At 43.0% G+C, this 20,527-nt stretch overlaps 1 protein-coding gene across 6 annotated transcripts in view; it reads left to right on the top strand.

Annotated features, from left to right (window-relative positions):
• The window catches only part of BBS9 (Bardet-Biedl syndrome 9), a 482,129-nt gene that overhangs the window by 448,397 nt on the left and 13,205 nt on the right, over positions 1 to 20,527 (top strand). The window contains exon 22 of one of the 6 annotated variants that reach the window (XM_090050220.1): positions 6,536 to 6,961. The exons of the other annotated variants lie outside the window; for them this stretch is intronic. Within the exon in view, the coding sequence (XP_089906346.1) occupies positions 6,536 to 6,552 (17 nt within the window). The 3' untranslated portion in view covers positions 6,553 to 6,961. Of the gene's footprint in view, positions 1 to 6,535; positions 6,962 to 20,527 lie in introns of those variants that run through there. 6 annotated transcript variants of the gene reach the window in all.

Raw genomic sequence — 20,527 nt, 5'->3', positions numbered from 1 at the left:
CCAGTCACGTGAGGAGTCATACCACATCTCCGTGATCCCTATCTGGTCCTATTGCCCACAAGAGGGCAGGAGGGCTAGCTCCTCCCGCTTCTTCCCCAGGCTCCTGGTATTGGTGTACAGGCAGCTGAGGCCCCCAACTGACACCCTCGATTTCTTAAGACACTGTGGGACAACCATTTATTAGCATTTTCAGAAATAATTATCTTAGTGCCCTCCATGTGGGACCTTTCCTATGTACCGGTCCCTAGGCATGCTTCCCTTGGAGTTTCCCCATCCCCCAGCAAAATCAGTTTAAAGCCTTGTCCAGTAGATCAGCCATCCTGGCTGAGAATAGGGACTTACCTCTCCACCTGAGGTGAATGCTGTCTCATCCCAGGAGTCCTCTCTCCATAAAGTATGCGCTGTGTTGAAGAAACCAAAGCCCTCGCGATAGTACCACTGTCAGAGGTGCCTGTTTACTTCTTCCACACAGCCTTCTCTCTTGGGTCCATGGCATGCAACAGGGAGTACGGAAGAAAAAACTACTTGAGTCCCCAGAGCCCTGTAGTCACTCATGACCCGGTCCGAATTACTCCCGGCTGCGTCATTCATGCTCACATGGATGAGGAGCATGGGGTAGTAGTCAGTGGGACAGATGAGCTTGGGGATCCTCTCCACAGTGTCCCAGATGCAGGCCTCAGGAAGGCAGCAGACCTCTTGGGCCAAGGGGTCTGGACAGCTGATAGGCCCCTCCGTGCCCCTCAGAAGAGAGTCCCTTACCACCACCACCTGGCGTTCCCTTCTAAGGGTGGGAGTACTTGTGTCCTGAGTACTTACCTCCTCTTCTGGTGTCTCTGTTGGAGTCTCCTCATGCATGATGAGGGGAGCGTACCTGTTATGCTGCATCAGGGGAGGAGTAGCTGTAGCTCTGCATGCTCTGAATCTGATTCAACTCCATGAAAGCTGTAGATGTGCCTTTGAAAACTGGACCACAAACATTTACATATGTATGTATTCTGTAGCCTAACCGTATGCAGCCACGTATTCTGTTCTAGTCAGGTTCTTACACAATTCGCATCAGCATGTTAACTGAGAACAGAGGCTTGGATTTTTAAAGGAACGCGTGGAGAAGGGGCACTGCCTAAATTCCAGTTAGGATTCAGGTATTTAATTTTCTTGAGCCTCTCTGAAAATATCAGCTCTCAAGTTTCCTCATTTGTTATGTGATATTATTTAGCAAGTGTACCTGCCAAGTAATTTTTAAAAGGCACATGGAGTCTGCCTTGTGATTAAACTTAAGGCTCATCAAGGATGCATCCTAAAATTAACTAGATTGTTCACAGAATGTGTGTCAAACTCAGGTGGCCCCTTGGGCTGGATTTGAAGTGTAGAGGTCCTTGTGGGCCACATCATAGAAGATCTGACTGTTGAGGAACATCCTGACTATATCTGGATATGGTGGCAACTGGTAGTACAAGGGTTCCTGCAGCTGTTGCTCTGTACCAAGAGATTCAGCAGCCAGCCTCAAATTTCCTGCCCCTCCAGGAGCCCTCCGCAGACTGGATCTGAGTGATCTCTTTGACCATCAGAACATCACATCTCAGGCCCTTGGGTATTTTGTATATATTTACACAGAAGGACAGGAGCAGACAATATATGCAAACCTAAGGGGAAAAAAATACCCCAAACCTATTTCCAGTTTAATTTTCTTGATATTCCACAAATAACTGGCATTTGAGTCACTGGTTTTGAACAAACTTTCACATTGTTTACACAGCCGTCTTTTAATTCAGTTTCCTATTTCAATGATGGAATAAATCCTCCTCATTGTTTGAGAGAATTCATCTAGTGCTTTAAAACAGAAATATCGGCTTAGCTGGTAACCACTTTGACCTATGGCTTAAGTATCAGAGGATATATTGTATCTATTCTTAGTTTTTTCTGGTCACAAAGTTTGCATACTATGCAATAGTTGGCCCTCCGAGGAAGGTTGCTTATTTTTATTTTTGTAAATCAAATATGAAACAGGTGTTGTAAGACTAAATTGCCCAACTAAAATCAGGAAGTGGTTAGGAACAAGTCAACAGTAGTCTGCTGATTTTGAGCCAATAAAGAATGATTGGATGAACTGGTCCCACTGTCAGGGGATGACTAAATTCTGAAGCTGCTGGTTTGGGTGTAGTGATAGTGCCTTTAGCAGAATAGCTATCACAACTGGCTTGATGCCTCTAGTGAGAAAGCTTAGTCAGGCCTCCTTTTTTTTTTCCCCTTTGAATGAATACTGTAAATTTAAACAAGGTGGTTGTACCTCAGATCTGCATATTGAATTTCCCTTGCCTCCCTCACAACAGCTTTGTCTCCTCACACTGCCTTTATCCCTAGAATGGCCGCCCAGATATGGGAAGCAACGTAAAAATCTCAAAGCTTTCATCAGAGAACTCAAAACTGTTTTGGGTTAATTTTCCTTCTTTGATCTCCATTATTCTTTAACTCTCAACACACTGAATAAGAAACTAACAAGATTCTGTCTCAAAAATAATCATATTTTATCATGTTCCTACTGTTCTACTCACCACGCACAGTTCAGGAACTGTCTTTGGATGTCCTTCCCCTAAGGAAAACCCCCATCCTTATTGGGGGCAGGGGAGGGAAAGGAGGGAGGCTCTCTATATGAGACCTTCAGATTCAAGATGCAGTTCTTTAAAGAGACAAAATTCTCAGTCTTGCACAGGCCTGCTGCAAATTACAAGGCTGATCAGAATTCCCTGACTGCTTTTCCTTATGTAAAGACTGAGAGAAGTACCCTGCGTAAGGGGAATACTGGGGGGTTTTTTATCAGAAAGTGCCTGGCAAGAAACAAATCAAATCATCCAAGAGTCTGCATGGATAAGATCAGTTTGCCTTTAGACATGCTTAAAAAATAGAACCTGCATAGTCATTGTTATACTTTGGAACTAAAATTTCACTGCAGGAACATGCAGCGAGCTCAGCTAGTGTCATCACTTATCTTCTTGGATCCATCAGCACTCGCTGGCAAATGAGGAAACGGGACCCATGTTGGACATAATTTTGCTCACATACATACTTTATCTAGACGTAATCCTTCTAGTACTGACAAGTTGAACACACTTATTACAATGGCAGTTTCAGTAGACAGTGCATGTTAGATTTGGAATTACAAGCTTGAAAAAGTAATGGTAAACATTGAATTAAGTGTTCTATATTATATCTAGTTCAAACATCTTTTAATTCCCTTTGACTTTCTCTTACATTTGCTTCATATCCATATATAAAATTGATATGAGCAAAAACACAGTAGTTATTAGAACTAATACACAGTGTATGTACATGGCTGGCAGCTGAAGCTAGAAAAATTTTTATCTATAAATAATGTACAGACATGAAAGAAATCAGGTTTGAATGTCTTTTTAATGGGTAATTTCTAGCTCAATCAGAAGTTATAGATTTGATGCAAGTATTATTGGGTGGGATTCTATGTTCTGGGTTATGCAGGAGATGACCATAATCCAGACATCCAGTTTTAGAATTTGTAAAAATAGGGGGAATAGTGGTGGCGTGTTATCATGCTATCCTGATGAAAGTTTCCCATTTCATAATTTAGCTGTTTACTAAGTTTTGTTATAAAAGTAGGTGTCAATAATACACAATATTGCTTTAAAATAATAAAAGTCTGTTTGGGTCTATTACTATATTTATTTCTTCAAAACATATGCAGCAAGATTATCTAATGAGATTAGCCATTTCTCTACTTCTCTGGCATTGGCCAGAGATTCCCAAGAGAAGCTTTCGTTGGCAATAGGGAACTTTGTTGGATGTAACTGTGCAAGATCTGTATGTGTGTGTGGGTTTCTCGCATTGGTCCATTAAGGATCCTGCTTTGATGGTGCAATTTAGAATGATGAGATGGCAGCTTTTGGTGTTTTGAGCCCAATGCCAGCCCTCCGAATCAAGCAGCCTACTTCTCTTTCTTGTGCTGAACAGAATCCCATGTGTCTTTTTCAATTATTTATTAGTGCCTGCTCCTCCAATGTTAAAAACAGTAGGACCTTATTGTACTTCCTTGTAAATTAGGCACGTAAATATATGCACCCAGATTGGAAATGTCAGACTTACTGCATCTTATTCCATTCCCTCTTCCAGCCACATTTGCTCCTGGAAAATTGGTCCTAGCCCATCTCTGTGCTGTCAGTGAAATTTTGTCCTCCTAGTGTGAGTTCATCTTTGTCAGCCCACTCCCTTTATACCACATAAAAGGGCTGAAGCAAGAAAGAGAGACCCTAAAAGACCTGGTTTTGGCTAAGGAGGAGTTCTTCCAGTTAAAGACAGCTGTAAATTGGACTCCCAAAGATTCCCTCATAAAGTCTGGCTTTGCGGCTGTTGACAAGAGGGCAGTGTTGAGGGCTAGGCTACAGTGGACAGTGTTTCAAAGACTCTTGGCTAGTTGTTCTCACACTCATTAGGATCAAGACACCCATCAGCAAATGCACTTTGTTTTCACTCATTTGTTTGACTACAGAAAAATAGTAGAGCAGTTCTTCTGTTGTAAAGAATTTAGAAAGACCACAACAGGTCAGAATGTTTCTAACTGTGGGATCCTGTTTGATATCTCTGGGTTTATTTTGTGAATCATGTATGCATACCAAAGAGTGCTAACATTGTGTGGCACTCCACAGCACACTTGAAAAGATTTCAAGGCACCTCAGGGTGCCATGGCACCCTGGTTGAAAATCATTGCTGTAGACACATGGGCAACTCAGGATGGCTGTTATGGTTTAGGTCTCCTCAAGTGTCTTCTCCAGCTCCTAGAGTTCTCTAAGATTACAAGAGTTCAAAGTTGGCTCAGAGCCACCTTAGATCCCCTTATGCATTAGGGGTTCTTATACAGTTGTGAGACACATTGTATAAAATCTTACTACTGGTCTAGGGACAGACATTACACATAAAGCAGTTTAAGTGATCCGAAACTGGTTTAAACTTGTAACATAGTGGTCTCCAACCTTTTTATGGTAAGGATCACTTCTTGTAAGTAAAGGACACCCCAGGATATACCACCCCCACCCTGCTCCCCGGCCCCATCCTGCCTCTACCACCCTGACCCCACCTTCCACCCAGCCCCTGCTCCCCTGCCTCCTGGACAAGCTGCCCAGGTTCTGACCCCACGCATCCAGCCCGACCTGGGCAGCAGGGGGTGTGGCTCAGCCCAGCCATGTGTATCCTGCTGTTCCCGATTGTGGAGCCTCTGCCAGATTGAGATTAACTGTCAGAGGCTCCGCAATAGTCCAGTCAATCAAAATCAATTGGTTGGTGACCACTGCTGTAATAGGACAGATGTTCAGTGCACATAAACCAGTTTGAAAATGGCTGAAACCAGTTTGAGAGAAACCTGGTTGAATGTAGTATCAGACTCAATTGATTTGGCTTAAACCGGTTTATACAATATCTGTCCCAGATCCCTTGCTGGTTTAAGATTAAACCAAACACCCCCAGCATCCCAGCATGCTCTCTGAGCTGGATGCAGCGCTCTACTCAACAGCAGAGCTGGCCCCTCCCCTCTGCTCCCTGGATGGAGCTCTGACAGGGACTGCAGGTACAGCAGGGTCTGCCTGGCATCCCCTGTGCTATCACCTCCTCCCGCTGCTCCTCCTGAAGCAGGGATCCCCCATTCCCTCCCTCCCATCTCCCATAGCACAGACCCCAGCCCCATGGACCCTAGACATGTGGTATGCTAGCTAATCAACAGGTCAACTGGTAAGCTGTTTTAGAAGAGTTTGAACTAAGGGAGAGAGGCTATTGTGTAGCTGATGTCCCTAGCCCTAGAGTGTATATTTAGTATTTTATATTGTCTCTTGAAACGAGGAGGCTTTTAGCTACTTTCTTTGAAAGACTATCCAGAGATTCAAAGCTAAAGTATTTTCCATTTTAAAATATTTTAAACATTTTCCTCAGAGTGCTTCTTTTTAACTGGTAACATTTTATAAAATTAACTATTAGAATAGATCATGTTTTTTAATTTTTTAATCCAAACCCCTAACTAGTAGGTTGAATTTTTTCAAATAGAGGATTTTCCCATTAGAATACATAGTTTATTAATCTTTCCCATTGGAAAATGTAGCTTTGTTGATTTTCCACAGGAAACTCAATTTACTTAATATTTGTACATTTGCAGCTGGAAGGATCAAAACCCAAAATGTAATTTCAAAATGTCATATTGTGTCATATCAGATCATGTCTATTTTTTGTTTTGGCATTTCCAGTTTGAAACTGAAGTTTTTATTTTGCTAAAATTTTAAGTATTTTGACTTTATATTTAAGTTCAAAATGTCTATGGTTCCCAGGGGTTGAATGCATTTTCCTTTTTTCTGAACAACTCCATCTCAAAGTTGAAAATCACTACTTCCTATATAGTTCAGAGTACATTTCTGGATAGGAAGAAATGTGACTGTTTCTACTTACTAAACATTTGAATGTATTATTCTAACTTCAAAATTTGGCAATAAATTTTACAAGAAGTTTTTTAAATTATTTTTTTGTACAGGTTCTGCTTCCTGGTAGGGCAGAATGTCAGAAAAACACCCTTTCTGACCAAGTGACCAAATTTTTACCTCTGATACGAGCTGAAATCCAGAATCCAAGATACGTGTGAAAATAAATAATGGGGAAAAATAAAAAATGAAAAAAAAATTGGATTTTTTCATTCCCACTAAAAGGTTTGGTTTAATTGTACATGCAGGTCTGGTTAATTTTGCATTTTAATCAGCTTAGTCATCTCTAGCCATTTTTTAATCTGATACAATTCATGAAATTGCCTCGTTTAACTTTTGCTTGATTCTAAATTATTCCTAATAAATGCATTAAAAATTTGGTTGGCAAAGTTGTTTAATGAGTAATAAAGTAGATAGTCTCTTATGTTTATAGCTTTAAAAAATTGATGGTTTCCAAATGTAGCAATAAAAATAGGCAATAACCATTAACTGTAAACATATACATTATTTGCATAATAACATATGATTGTATTTGAATTTATAAATCATAGTGTTCTTTAAGTTTTTATCTTTATGTGTAATATTCATTTCAACCAAAATTAAAATAAAATTGGAAACAGTTCTCTTGTTTAAAAAAAATCAGTTTGTTTCTCCTTAAGACATAATGCCTGTTTGTAATGTAGAAATCCTATAAATAAGGCACAGCTAAGTAGGAAAATGAGCTTAGTGTTCTCAGTTCAGTCCAAGTTGGACAACACATAATTTGGCACAATTTGGTGGCCTAACTTTAAGACAAGTACAGGACTGAGTAAGCATAAAGGCTTTATTATTTTTGACTGAACTGAAGTGTATGGATAGAACAGATGAGAAGCTCTTGTACTGTGCCCCACCTGCTTTCAATCTCAATGCTTTCATTAGTATTGCATTTACAGTACAGATGTCTCAAACAGAAGTGCTATTGCTTCAGATTATGTATAGATAAAACACTAAATGACGTTGCTTTTTAACCTACTGGATTGGTGTAGAGAAAACATTGCTTAGTTTTCATCAAATATTACAAAAAATCAGAAAGAAAATGTTAGTGAAGAAAATTATTAAATGGAGAAAATTTTGATTAAATAAATGTTGAAATATTTCACTTTTTCCCTCCATATCATTGTTCTCTGTTTGAGATTTTCTTGGTATTGTTCTGTACACTGACAATGGCATATATCAAATTAAATTCCCTTTTCTTTGTAGAATCTTAGTAATGATTGATAAAGTACAGGCAGCCCTAAATACACTATCCAGCTGTTCATTATTATTTCTCATCTGGATTCATCTTCATGCCATTAGAAATTGACCCATCATGCTAAGAGCCATCTCAAGGCCTTCCATGCCAAGAAGCTTTGGTATATGGCTTCTGTCCTTTGACACAGCCCCAGGCCCTACTTTTCCATTAGGCCAGACCGCCTATGCCCCAGTCCCTTATACTCTGAAAGGAGCTCTGTGACTATTTAGAACAAGGGTGTAAAAGATGTCTTATGGGCCAGTACCAGACTATGGAGCCCTAGCCCTTAGTGCTGCCCCTGAGTCTGAGTTGACCCATATGCCACATGCAATGCATACTAGACGAGCCTCAGACATAGAGCTTGGGATGTACGTTGCATGCAATGAGCACCCTGGCTGCTCTGAGATCCATGTTCCATGCCAGTGTGCCTCTCCCTTCCCCCTCAACTAGCCAGTCTGGCATCTGTGCTACATGGACCCCCCATTCTGCAACCCTCCCCGTCACCCCTGCATGTTAGATCCAGGACCCACAGTGCCTGCTCTGGGATGTGTGCTTCATGTGGCACCTGGTCCCATATCAATCCAAGACTGCACTACATGCAGTGCCCAGTCCAGCATGATCCCAGACCAGCCAAGAGAGGGTATTGCATGCAGAGGGGTGAGTGCTCCATAGGCTGGATCCAGCTCATGGACCAGCCCCAACTCATATGTGGGGCCCATATGAGTTTGACATCCCTGATTACAATATATTAGCACACAGGTCAGTTTTGGAGACAAGAAGTTAAAGATCACAGATCCAAATAGATGTAACATCTAACTTGTGCAACATTGCAGCAACTGCTGTTTCAGACACTGGACTGTAATAAGGATAAAATTATAGTGCTCACAGGTTGAGGTGGACCTGTTTAATTTCACCCACCATGGCCTCTCCTGCAAGTCCTGCATGATGCTCAGGTTTTGGTTTTTATGTTACAACATACTGGGGTACAATGCATAATGTACCTCTGGAGAGGTGCTGAATTCTCTAAACTTCAATTGACTTCAGGCTGAGGGAAAGGTAAATTAGTACAGTTTAGGTTTTAGCATATTTATCAAGTTCCCAGGCATGCAAGAAGTAAGGCTTTCTTTTGATATAGTCTTGGCCTTTCCAGACCTGCCAGGAACTTCAATACTAGTAGTGTTGAAAATATCTAGTAAACCAGAAGCCAAGGGTAATAAACAGTTATGGATGTCCTGTGAACAGTTTAAGCCATGGTCTGAGTTATTGTTATTACTGTGTTAAATCATAGCATTCAATATGCCAAGGATTGCTTTGCATGATTAAGTGGAGTGGCTGTCAATGAAAAAAGCTCCAGGCTCTGTTGCAGACCTACAGATAGGTGTGGTTGTGGTCAGCTCTCTTAAACATTGCTTTGGATGCCACTGCAGATACAGAACAGGGTGTTATATGATATTTTCAGGATCTGGCAGATCATAGTTTGGTTTGGATTTTTTTTATGTATTTTGGCAGGCATGCCTATCCCTTCATCCATACAGCAATGTGTATTAATGGCTGAAGTAACACCTACTGGTGAGGCACAGTCAGTCAGCTGCAGGCTGGTGTTGACTCATGACTTCAGTTGACTCATATTCCATTGAGCCTTGTAGGCCACTTTCTGCTCATACCCTGAAGCCAGTAGCAGTTCATGTTGTGATTTGAAGACTCCTTGACTAATGCAAATTATCCTTGCAAACAGTTTGGAAAACTTGCTCTGTGGCTGAGGTGTGGACGGATGAAAACACCCCTGTAAGGCAGATAAGACAAAGACTCTTATTATTTTCATTACCCAATCAAATTATTCATTGACATTAACAAAAGATACCTATCCAAGGGCATAGATGCCGTATACTAATTTACAACTGAGGGGATCAGAGTAGCACAAGAAGGATCTCTCCAAAGATCAGTTCTTCCATCCAACTTCCTTCCTGTTTTGCCCTTTCTCAAAAAACCTGGAGAAACAGTCAAACCTTGCGGCATGCCCTAACAAGCACTTTGTCAGTTTTCAGTGGAGAGATATGATTTCCCAAAACCAATGCATGGAGAGGCCTTTTAATTGAGAGTGCTGTGTTCAGCAGCATGCATGGAATTTGAAGGAAGAAACACAATTATTGAACAAAACACCAGAAAATGTTATTTTAGAATGTTAGCTGCAGTCATAGCACCTCTGTAGTTATCTTAATGGAGGGCCAGTTCAGTTTTACAAGCATGGACTCCTTTCCTATTGTACCCATCAAGCAGTACTTAACACTCTGCCACCACTCCCTTGTCATTTAAACCAGAAGCTTGGTAATCAGAGCAGCTCATCTCTTCCCAGCTGCTAGATAGGTACATGGTATATTAACTTATTTGCAAGTTTTCATCTATATATGGTTTTGATGCTATAATTAGTATTTTCTTTGTCTGGTGGTTGCTTCTGCTTGTTAAATTAATTTATCATGGTTACCAAATGCTTTACTGTGGCACAAATGAAAGGCCACAGAAGTTGAAACTAAACAATACATTAAATTAGAATTAAAATAATTTACATACTAATCATAATATTTACGTGTGTGTGTGTGTGTGTGTGTGTGTGTGTATAAAGGGCTTAGTCCAGCTGTCTGTGCGTCTGTCCGTAACAATCTTGGAGCACTCTGATTGGTTGTCTTGGCAGCCAATTGCAATGTTTACTGAAACAACCAATCAGAGTGCTCCACACAGACAGACACAGACAGATGGCCAGACATGGAGGCGGGTAAGGGGGTGTCACGGGGCTGGACGTGGAGTTTTGGGGGGAGAGGGTGGAGCGTGAATGGTTGCAGAGCGGCGGCAGTGTGGGCTGACAGTGGCAACCACTGCGTGCAAGCTTCTCCCCCCCTCCCCCACTCCTGGGAGGCAGCAGTGGCACAGGGTGATGGCACACAGTTCTCCAACCCTGCCCGCCCCCCTCCCTCAGCATTCTTGATGAGCAATTCACTAGTATTCATGATAATAAACCAGTAAGCAATAAATATTGTATAGAAAACATGGGTAGTCCCATAGAGTGGACTGCCTCAGCTCCAGGGACATTAGTGCTTGCTGAGTCTGTAGCTCCAGGGTAACCAGCACTTACAGCAGGGGTGGGCAAAATGTGACCCACAGGTTGGATGCAGCCCACCAGGCCATTCTATCTGGCCTGAGGGGCCCCTAAAAAATTTAGAAATATTTATTTGCCCCTGGCTGCTGTCATGTGGCCCTCGATAGCTTGCCAAAACTCAGTAAGTGGCCCTCCATCTGAAATAATTGCCTGCCTCTGACTTGCAGGCTTGTTGCTTCCAGACTGCCCGCCAGAGAGCCAGGACTAGGAGCCAGTAGCATAATAATGGATGGATGAGTGGAGCAGAAGCACTGGGTACTGCCTGAACGAGGGTCACGTGCTGGTATGGAGCTAGGGGGGTACCTTACCCTCCCTTCCCTGCCCCTCCCCACCTCATACTGCATCTTCCCTGTAGTGGCTCCAGCTCTGGCTTTGGCTCTGGCAACAGGGAAGACACAGTAGAGGAGGTGGTGCCTTGTGCAGGAGACTCAGCCAAAGATTTGTGCTTCTGCTGGGGGCGATGTCTGTCACCTCCATTTTTTGCTCCTAGAAAAGGATGGAGGTGACAAAAAAATGTTGGTGGCAAAGACAGAGGTGACATCTCCTCCCGCCATAGTGAACCTCTGGCTGTTGGTCATGTACCACCACCTCTGCTCTCTCCTCCATGCTGCCAGTACCAGAGCAGGGAAGATGCAGAATGGAGCACAGTATTGTCCAGGATGCCGTACAGGCCAATGACACCTCTGCTAGGAGCCAGAAGGTTCTGGAACAAGTTCCAATGGCCCACATCGTCACAACAGACCCAACATGCAAGCTGTCCTGGCTTGAGAACCCTAGGGTTTCCAGAATGAAACCAAATTTATAAGAAGTGACATTTCTTGTGAACTGGAAGTTCTTCACTTCATCCAGCTCTAAGTGCAGCCAAATAGGATAGGGATGAAGGTAGCTTCAAGTCATCTCTGCATTCCCCAGATATTTAGAACTGCTTGGAGTCAGTTTAGCTCCAACATAATTTAGAGCAATCTCAAGCAACTTCAGAGTTGCTGTATGTTCCTAGGATAATTTAGAGTTGCTAGCATGTAATGACCCCATAAGAGCTGCTTAGCTTTAAAGGACTTAAAATCATATAGCACATCCTAGCCACACTCTCATGACCTGTTTCATCATTTCTGTTTTGGTGGAAGGCAAGGTAACTCTGGGTGTGTTGGCTGTAGATTATCAGACTATTCTCTCATACTTGGGAGAATTCTCACCAATCTTGTAGAGTAGACGTGCTCAGTCGCCAGTCCTTGGAGCCATACCATCCAACCCACAGGTCTGCCTAGGGGTCTGAACATTTGGCAGTGGGAGAGCAATGACAGCAATTGTCCTTCCCCTCGTGCTAAATTTTCAGACCCATGGGAGCTCCAAGTGCCAAATTAGTGCACAGACATAGCCTGGGGCCCGATAGGGACACACAACAGCCAGCTGGAGGTGCAGAAGGGCCTGATCCTATGTCACAGAGCCAAGCACATGCAGCCCATGGCCCAGATCAGGTGGTACAGGACCCCAGGGAGGCAGTGTGGAGCCCCAGGGAAGCAGCTCAGAGCCAAGGGAGGGGACACAGAGCTGAAGGAGTCAGTATGGGTGGCGTGGACCTCCAGGGAGGGAGCACAGGTGGCATGGAGCTGAGGGAGGGGGCTCAGAGCCCTAGGGAGGCAGCAAGGAGCCCCAGGGAACCACCACAGGGCCCAAGGGAGGTGGCATGGGGCCTGATCCTGGTGCTTGGGGTGCAGTCCAGCCCATGGACAGACTCTGTGCCACTCAGCCAGCCTGCCACACCAGTTGTTTTAGTGCAGTGTTCTTTAGTGCCCCACTGAATGAGTAATGGACCTCAATGCTCTGTTGCTGGAAAGGAGAAGGGAACAGAAGGTACTAAATAAAAACGCATATATGTGGATCTTTGAACGTTATATTTAAAGATTAAAATTAATATGTACAATTTTGTTGCCAAACCTATGATTTCCTTCTCCTACTTCATGAGCCATTGGAATACCATTAGAACAGCTGCTCAAGATTAAGATTAAAAAGGCTAAAATATTCTATCAGTTGACTTTCACAACTTCTCTTTTATACTGTTTCATATATATTGCCTTTCCTCCAAATAGATTACATGGTACAGAAACAACACCTCATAACTGCAACCACTTTGGGAGGAAAGAGTAGCATAGCAGCTAGCCCATTTCCAAACAGTGATCGAGATAGATTATGGCTGAGCCTATTAGGACTACCTTCTATCTAGATTTTGATAAATTTTCATCTACAGTATTTGTGTTTCATTTTTGCTGTAGCACACTGTCTCAATAACATAGCTCTATTTACATTTTTCTTAAACTATCACCTTGAGAGGCTCCAGTGGAGTTCTTAGAGTTCTGTGTGAACTTTGATGTGAAAATCTCCTGCAGCGAGAGACTTGAAATGGCATGAGTAAAAGCAGAGATTCCTCTGAGAACAATTTAAAGACATGAAAACATTGGTTCCCAGAGAAAGCCAGTTTTTAAACAAAATTATATTGTGTTTAACTTAATGTCATGGGTATTTCTTATGTGATTATTGCTGTCAGAGGTGATTTTTTTTTAACCCCAAACATTTCTGTACCTTACGTGTTAACTGATGTGTCAAAATTAAAGTTACAAAAAAAACCAAGTTACTTTTTTGTCACGTTATATACTGTTTGCATTTCATTCAGCTTGAACAGTAAATCTCAACTAGTTAGATACTTTGTTCCTATGTGGTCAAACATTTGGACTCTCAGGTGCTAGTGTGTGAAGGTTTCCATCACTAAAAGTTAGCATTCCAGTGGTTAACTTTTTAATTTAATTAAGGAAAAGGCACAAAAGCATTGCCAAGTCATAAAGATTTTCCAAAAGCTTTATTGTACCAAATCTAAATTTGGGGTCAGAAGACTGTGTGTAGAGTTCCAGAAGTCTAGGCCCTGATTCAGCAAAGCACTTAACGATAGTTTTGAGCACATGCTCACTAACAATAATACTTGAGCATGTGCTCAACTGAAGTCAATGGGCCTCTGTTGAGCATGTACCATGTACCCATTGACTTCAGCTGGATCTTCACTAAGGTGCTGTTCTGCTTAGGGATACTTTCCTGAATTAGGACCTTCAGTTATAAAGAATAATGGTAGAGGGATTCCCTACTCACACAAGTAAAACTGAGCTGCAAGGCGGAGTCATGAACCTATGCAGACCTTCATTGACATCACAGGGTCCTACACACATACCTTCCTCATGAAGAATCTTGCAGTATTGAGGCCTATGTTTATGACCTCAAGGAGCAACTGCCAGGAAGGGGTGCTCTTTTCCATCATGCTTCAGGAAAGACATTTTTGATATCAGACTAACAGGAGGAAATGAGTTAAGAGTTCTTTTAAAATGTAGTGGCAAAATAGGGCTCCAGTCCTGCAAACACTTTCACTACATGATTACTTTTAGGTATGTGAGGACTCTCACTGGCCTCTTTAAAGGCAATGGAACTACCCATGTGCCTAAACTAAGCCATGTGGGTAAGTCTGCAGTGTTCAAACCTGAATTAAGCATCAAGATTATATTCTCTACTTCACCACGTGTCAGGACATTTCAACTATGATGTGACTTTCCATGTTACTTAGTCATTTTATGCTGCTTATTAGGGGTGTGTGAAGCGGGCCCTATTCAATTCGGATTCAGCCTGAATCAGGGACAGTGATTTGATTTCTTGATTGGAATCGCTGTCCCTGATTCAGTTCAGCCGAATCCGAACCTGAAGATTTGGTGCCAATTCAGAGAATCGGAGATTTAGGTTATAGACACAGCTTTAAAAGTTTTTTCTACATACCTTGAGGTAGCAGCGCGGCTCCTGAATGCTGTGATTCTGGGACTCATGGAGCGTCACACAGAGGTGTGGGGGGCCCTCCATTTGCTTGGTGGTGAACCCAGAAGTTTACTGGTAGTACTTCCAGTCTTCTGCTGGGAGCACACTTCCCCGCCACCCCCCCGCACCTCCCCGAGCTCAGCGATCGGCTGCAGGGAGACCCCGGGTGCCCGCCCCCAGACCCAGGAGGCACCAGTTACTGAGCTGGGGAGGGTGGGGGGGGACCCCCCACATGCTCCTCGGCAGACCCGGAAGTGGACCAGACATGCTTCTGGTCCACTTCCAGGTCTGCTTCTGAGCACACTAGGGAGCCCCCATGCTCTTGTGGGATGCTCCATGTCCCCCAGCATCACAGCATTCATGAGCTCCTGCTACCTAGAGGTATGTAGAAAAAACATGTAAAGCTGTCTCTATGTCTGAATCTCCAAATCTCTCCAAATTGATTCGGAGGGTTCCCATTCGATTCAAAGAGATTAAAGGGCCCTTTGATTTGATTCAGATTTAGAGTTTTGGTCACCAAATCGGGCCAAATCTCTGCCGAATCAGCTCAGAGACTGAAGCTTTGAACAGCCCTACTGCTTATGCTTTTTAAAAGTCTGCAGGAGAAAAATTTGAAAATAATGGCAGCTTCATTGTTTGATTGAAATATTCTATCACTGCAAGAGTTTTTTACGCTGTATTTCCATGCAGTTTTGGAAATCGTTTCCAGTGTACAGTATTGTCTTGCTACTTGGGTCCATTCTGGTAGCATTTGGCAAATAATCTTTGTACTGTCTCCTGCTCTGTTAAACTGCGTAATACGCATTACTGCTTAATAAGGAAATAATCCCATACAGTTGTGGAACCACAGGTTGGGAATCAAAGCATCAGGCCCAACCTCTGATTTTGAAGGGGGCACAAGAATGACTGCTGCCACTGCTGCCCGAGGTACAGAAATTGTTGGTTATGCATAAGATTCTATACATTAGGGTTGTCAAACATACAGCTTGTGGGCCAAATCAAGCCCATCAAGCTACTGGCAAGCCAGGGAATTTGGGGGCATGGCATGCTACAGAATCCAGGGCCCCTCTGCTGGACATGGACCTCAGTGGCAAACTAGCAAGTGAGGCAACAGACCTCTGTTTGCCCTGTGGTTGCTTTGCATACAACCACTAGGCCTGCCACCACTCCTGCTCCCACTGTCTCTGCTTGGCCCATGGCTACCCTCACCACTTCCAGCACTGGCCTCGCTGTTTGTCCCATGTATCTGGCCCACAGGAAGCCCTGTGGTGTGGATGTGGCCCGAGGTAAATTTGACATCCCTGCTCTACATTATATAACCACCAAAAATGAAGTTGTTTGGTCTTGTTTGGTGCTTTTGGTTTTCTGCTCAGTTAAAAGCCAGTGATCTTTGACACAATTAACTTTGTTGCAACTTAGTTCAACAGAATTTTTTTGTGACAGTAAATATATTGATACCTCTGGTGGAAACATATCTTTGAATATAAGCTGCTTTTTTACTGTTGAAATCTCATAGTAGCTGAAGTTGTTAAATATTCATAGGCACTAAGCCTGCCGACTCACTAGGCCTTTGGTGAATCTATAGTAGTTGGGCTTATTTTTCACAAAATCATACAACATGGTAAAAGTTATATTTATCCCCTGCACGCCAACTCTACTAAGGTTTTATTTCTTCCTGTGCCTCTGAGAAAAACTAAACTGCATTGAAAAATATTACTTTCATCATTTCAAGACTATTGACTGTTCTTGTGTCAGTTAATCATTGGATGGGTGTTAAAGCCCCAAATCTTGTGAAGTATTGAACTCCTTCAACTATTAGTTGGCATGGTGGGAGTTGAAGATGCCCAGGAGATTGTAGAATGGGCTCAAAACCTCACAGATTCTGGGCCTATTCTACAGTCAAGGAGTAAAGAACTCTTTATCTAGAACATTACATCTAAATAACCCAGAGTTGTGCCGGGACTGTCAACATTGTCAGTGTGAATATTGGCTCTAAGGTTTAACTAAAAACAAAAGATCTTCGTATCCCGTCAGTCACACAGTGTAAGTTGTGAATGACTTTACTGATTGCTGTGGAAAAGTGGTGTGTGTGGCGCAGGGGGAGGACGATTCTCATGGTTCTTAGTGTAGACTGAGTTTTATGACACAATAATATATATAATATGATAGCAAAAAAGTTCATCATGTTTGTGCTTAATAGCATAATTGTGTCCCTTCATATTTGCAAAGCAGAACTTTAGACAAAGATGCTGGCATCAGAAGAAAAGCAACAGGTACAGTATTTAGAGAATAATAGAGGCTGTTTAAAAGTCTGTAGAAAAATTCTCAGCTATTACTTTAATATGGGCCCTTTTTTGTTCTTTTTCTTTTAAGCCAATACTGAGACTTATCGAAAGATTGCATGTGGAATAAAATATCAGGGCATTTTTTTCATATACTGTAGCTTAAAAGGAATGTGTGAAATTCAAGATTGGAAAATATTACACACAAGTATTATTTTCCCTTTGTTGTTTTTTCAAACTCATTTTTCCTCAGACCTACCTTCCTTTCCCACCCCATATTTCCCCCAAGACTCCAAAGGAAAAATTACATCAAATGGTAAAACCTCATTGTATGTTATTTCCAAAGGAATCCATGGAAATCTTGAATATAATTTTAGCATTTGCACTATAATGTTCCATTGTTAAAACAGCAGCACATCAAAGAGTGTTCACTCACTGAAACTGCTAGTAAGCAAAAGTTGATGTTCTTGTGAAGATTACAAAACATTTAGGAATTTGTAACACCTCACATTGGTTGTATTAATAGAAGTCAGGAGTCAAAATCTCCTGTTATATTAGTTTGGTCATCTCCCCAACACTTGCAATACTCTTCTCTGCATTGGGGTTCTTTGTCTGTCTAATTCAGGGCTGCTTTGGTTGGCCTCCAGAGCCATGTCATCTGGCCTACAAAGATATCCCTGGCTAAGTACAGACAGTCAAAAAGCCTGAGGCTGAATCAATTCAGCCGTTGCAGTTTAGTCTAAACTGCAGAGATTAAACTGAGAAACAACTGGATACACATTTACTTTTGGTTCAGGAAATACAGCCACATACCTACAGCAGGTCTGGCCAGAAGCTAGAGGGGCACTAGAGCTTGCCTGTAGCCAGCATGGACTGTGAGTTTGCTTCCTCTTCCTGCTGCCCTCAAGGTCTCTGGGATTTGCAGTCCAGAATTAAAGCACCAGGACTCTCCAGGGTTGCTCATCACTTCCTTTTCCTGTTTCTAGGTGCCTCTAGGATTTATAGTCCACAGTCGTAGCCAGCAGTATGTTTCAGTAAGTTTAGCAGTAGGCCAGTTCTGTACACAGGGGAATGTGGGTTTAACACCCCTCCATGGCCCCAGACCCAGCCTGGGTTTGCCTGGGGGGACAGTCTCTGCCTTCCCGCACAAAACCCCTCCCAACCCTTCCCTGCTGGAGCAGACAGCACAGCCCAGCACAGGGCTGGAAAGCATTCTGGGGTGCTGTGGGACTGATTTAACTTAAATCAGGAAGGGGTCTGGGACAGAAGTTTCATAAACTAGTTTGACCCAAATCAGTTAAATCTGATACTACATTCAACCAGGTTTATCTTAAACCAGTTTCAGCTATTTTGAAACTGGTTTACGTGTACTGAGCTTCTGTTCTGTTACAGGTTTAAACCAATTTCTGATCACTTAAACAAGTTCTGTCCCTAGTCCACGAGTCCAAAAATTTGATAGTGCAGGAGCCGTACTGTTACCCTGCTGCCAAATTTCTACCAGTGGGGAGCCCTGCAGGCCAGGTAGCATGGCTCTGCATGCTAGTTTGGCTTTATGGGGCCTGATCCTAATGTGCAGGGCCTGATACATGTGCACAGGGCAGGGCAGAGCCAATCCAGGCACACCTGGGCCAGGCATAGGTGGAATGGGGCCCAATCCAGGAATGCAGGACCAAGAAGACAATGCAGGGCCTGATCCTAGCGTTTTGGGCCTGATCCAACCCATGGACTGAACCAGCCCACAGTTCAAAAAAGTTGAGCACCACTGGTCTAATTTTTAGGCCATGTCCAAACTGCCTCCACAACTAGCATGCAACTGCTGCTGAGAAGCAAACAGTGCCCATTCAGTCCTGCTGTAATGCACCAAAGCCTGGCAACTAAGTAATATGGATTGTCCTAAAAGTGCCTCTCAGCACCATTCAGGACCATTCTAAGCCATTCACACTGCCTAATCACTGGGCTTTGGCATCTACTGAACAAACATGAATGGGCAGCACTTGTTTCTCAGCAATTGTCACAGTCCATTAGGAAGGAAATACTAATTTTCTAAGCCATGTAGCTTTCTCAGCTTCCTTTAGCAGAAGGTATCACATTAAGTATCTTAAATATTCCTTTCTTTGAGTTCATCTCATTGCTCCTAGTTTTATCCCTTTGCATAACATCAAATAATACTTAGGGCCCCACTTCTCTTTTCAATTACTTCATTTCTGTTGCTTACATCTTTAATCTTTCCTAAAAAAAAAATCAGTCAGTCAAATGCTTACATGTCACTGCTTTCTGAATTTTCTTCAGTTTGGTGACATCTTTCTGCTTCAGACTTGTCTAGAGCGTCTATGTACCATCTCAATAAGGCTGTAGAGCAGATGTGTTAAGTCTGTACTGAAGGGGGTGAAGAGCTCACTGGCCAAGTTCACGGATGACACCAAGCTATGGGGGAGCGTGGTCATGCTTGAAGATAGGCTACAGATATAGGCAGACCTGGAAAGGCTGGTATGCTGGGCAGATCAGAACCTGATGAAGTTCAACGTTGAGAAATGTAAATTGCTCCACCTCAGGACAGGTGACCCCCAACACACCTACAGGCTTGGCGGCACCAAACTGACCAGCACCACGAATGAAAGGGACCTGGGAGTCATAATAGACCACAGTATGAATATGAGCCGGCAGTGCAATTCTGTAACCAGTAGGTCAAATAATACTCCGGCATGCATCAATCAATGCATCTCCAGCAAAGCCAAGGAGGTGATTCTTCCACTCTACTCAGCACTGGTGAGACCACTGCTGGAGTACTGTGTCCAGTTCTTGGCACCACACTTTAACAAGGACATGGACAAGGTTGAGAGAGTCCAAAGAAGAGCCACCCATATGATCAGAATCTTAAAAGGCAAACCATATGAGGAAAGCCTGAGGGATGTGGGACTCTTCAGCCTGAGGAAAAGAAGGCTGAGAGGGGACCTGGTAGCAGCTTACCACTACGCTAGGGGAGTACATCAAGGGCTTGCTGAGCAACTGCTCACCAGGGCACCCGAGGGGAAAACCAGGAGTAATGGCCACAAACTCTTGGAAGATCAATTCAGGCTCAACATTAGGAAACACTTCACAGTCAGGGTGTCCAGACTGTGGAATAAGCTCCCTCTAGAGGTGGTGCAATCACCTACCTTGGAAATTGTCAAGAGGAGACTGGAAGGTCACCTTGCTGGGGTCACCTGACCCCCAGGTATCGCTCCTGCTTGATGCACCAGGTTAGACCCAATGATCTTCCGAGGTCCCTTCCAGCCTTACAATCGATGAATGAGGAGATGATGTCTCTGTGAATAAACCCCAGACATGCTTTGACCTGTTTTGTGGCTATGACAATTTAAGATTTGCAAGGAAGGCAAGTTGGGATCCTACATATGTATGATCATTATTTATCAGGATTTTTATGGGGGGGACAGGTGGGGATGAGGGGGCAGGTTACTTACTCTAATCCCAAATTGCTCTTTTTCTATATTTTGCCTAG

Source organism: Crocodylus siamensis, chromosome 5 (genome assembly GCF_052110815.1).
Source record: "Crocodylus siamensis isolate JL-2025a chromosome 5, ASM5211081v1, whole genome shotgun sequence".
NCBI lineage: Eukaryota > Metazoa > Chordata > Crocodylia > Crocodylidae > Crocodylus > Crocodylus siamensis.
The sequence above is the reverse complement of the archived record's forward strand: the minus strand, read 5'-3'. Positions and strand labels throughout refer to the sequence as shown.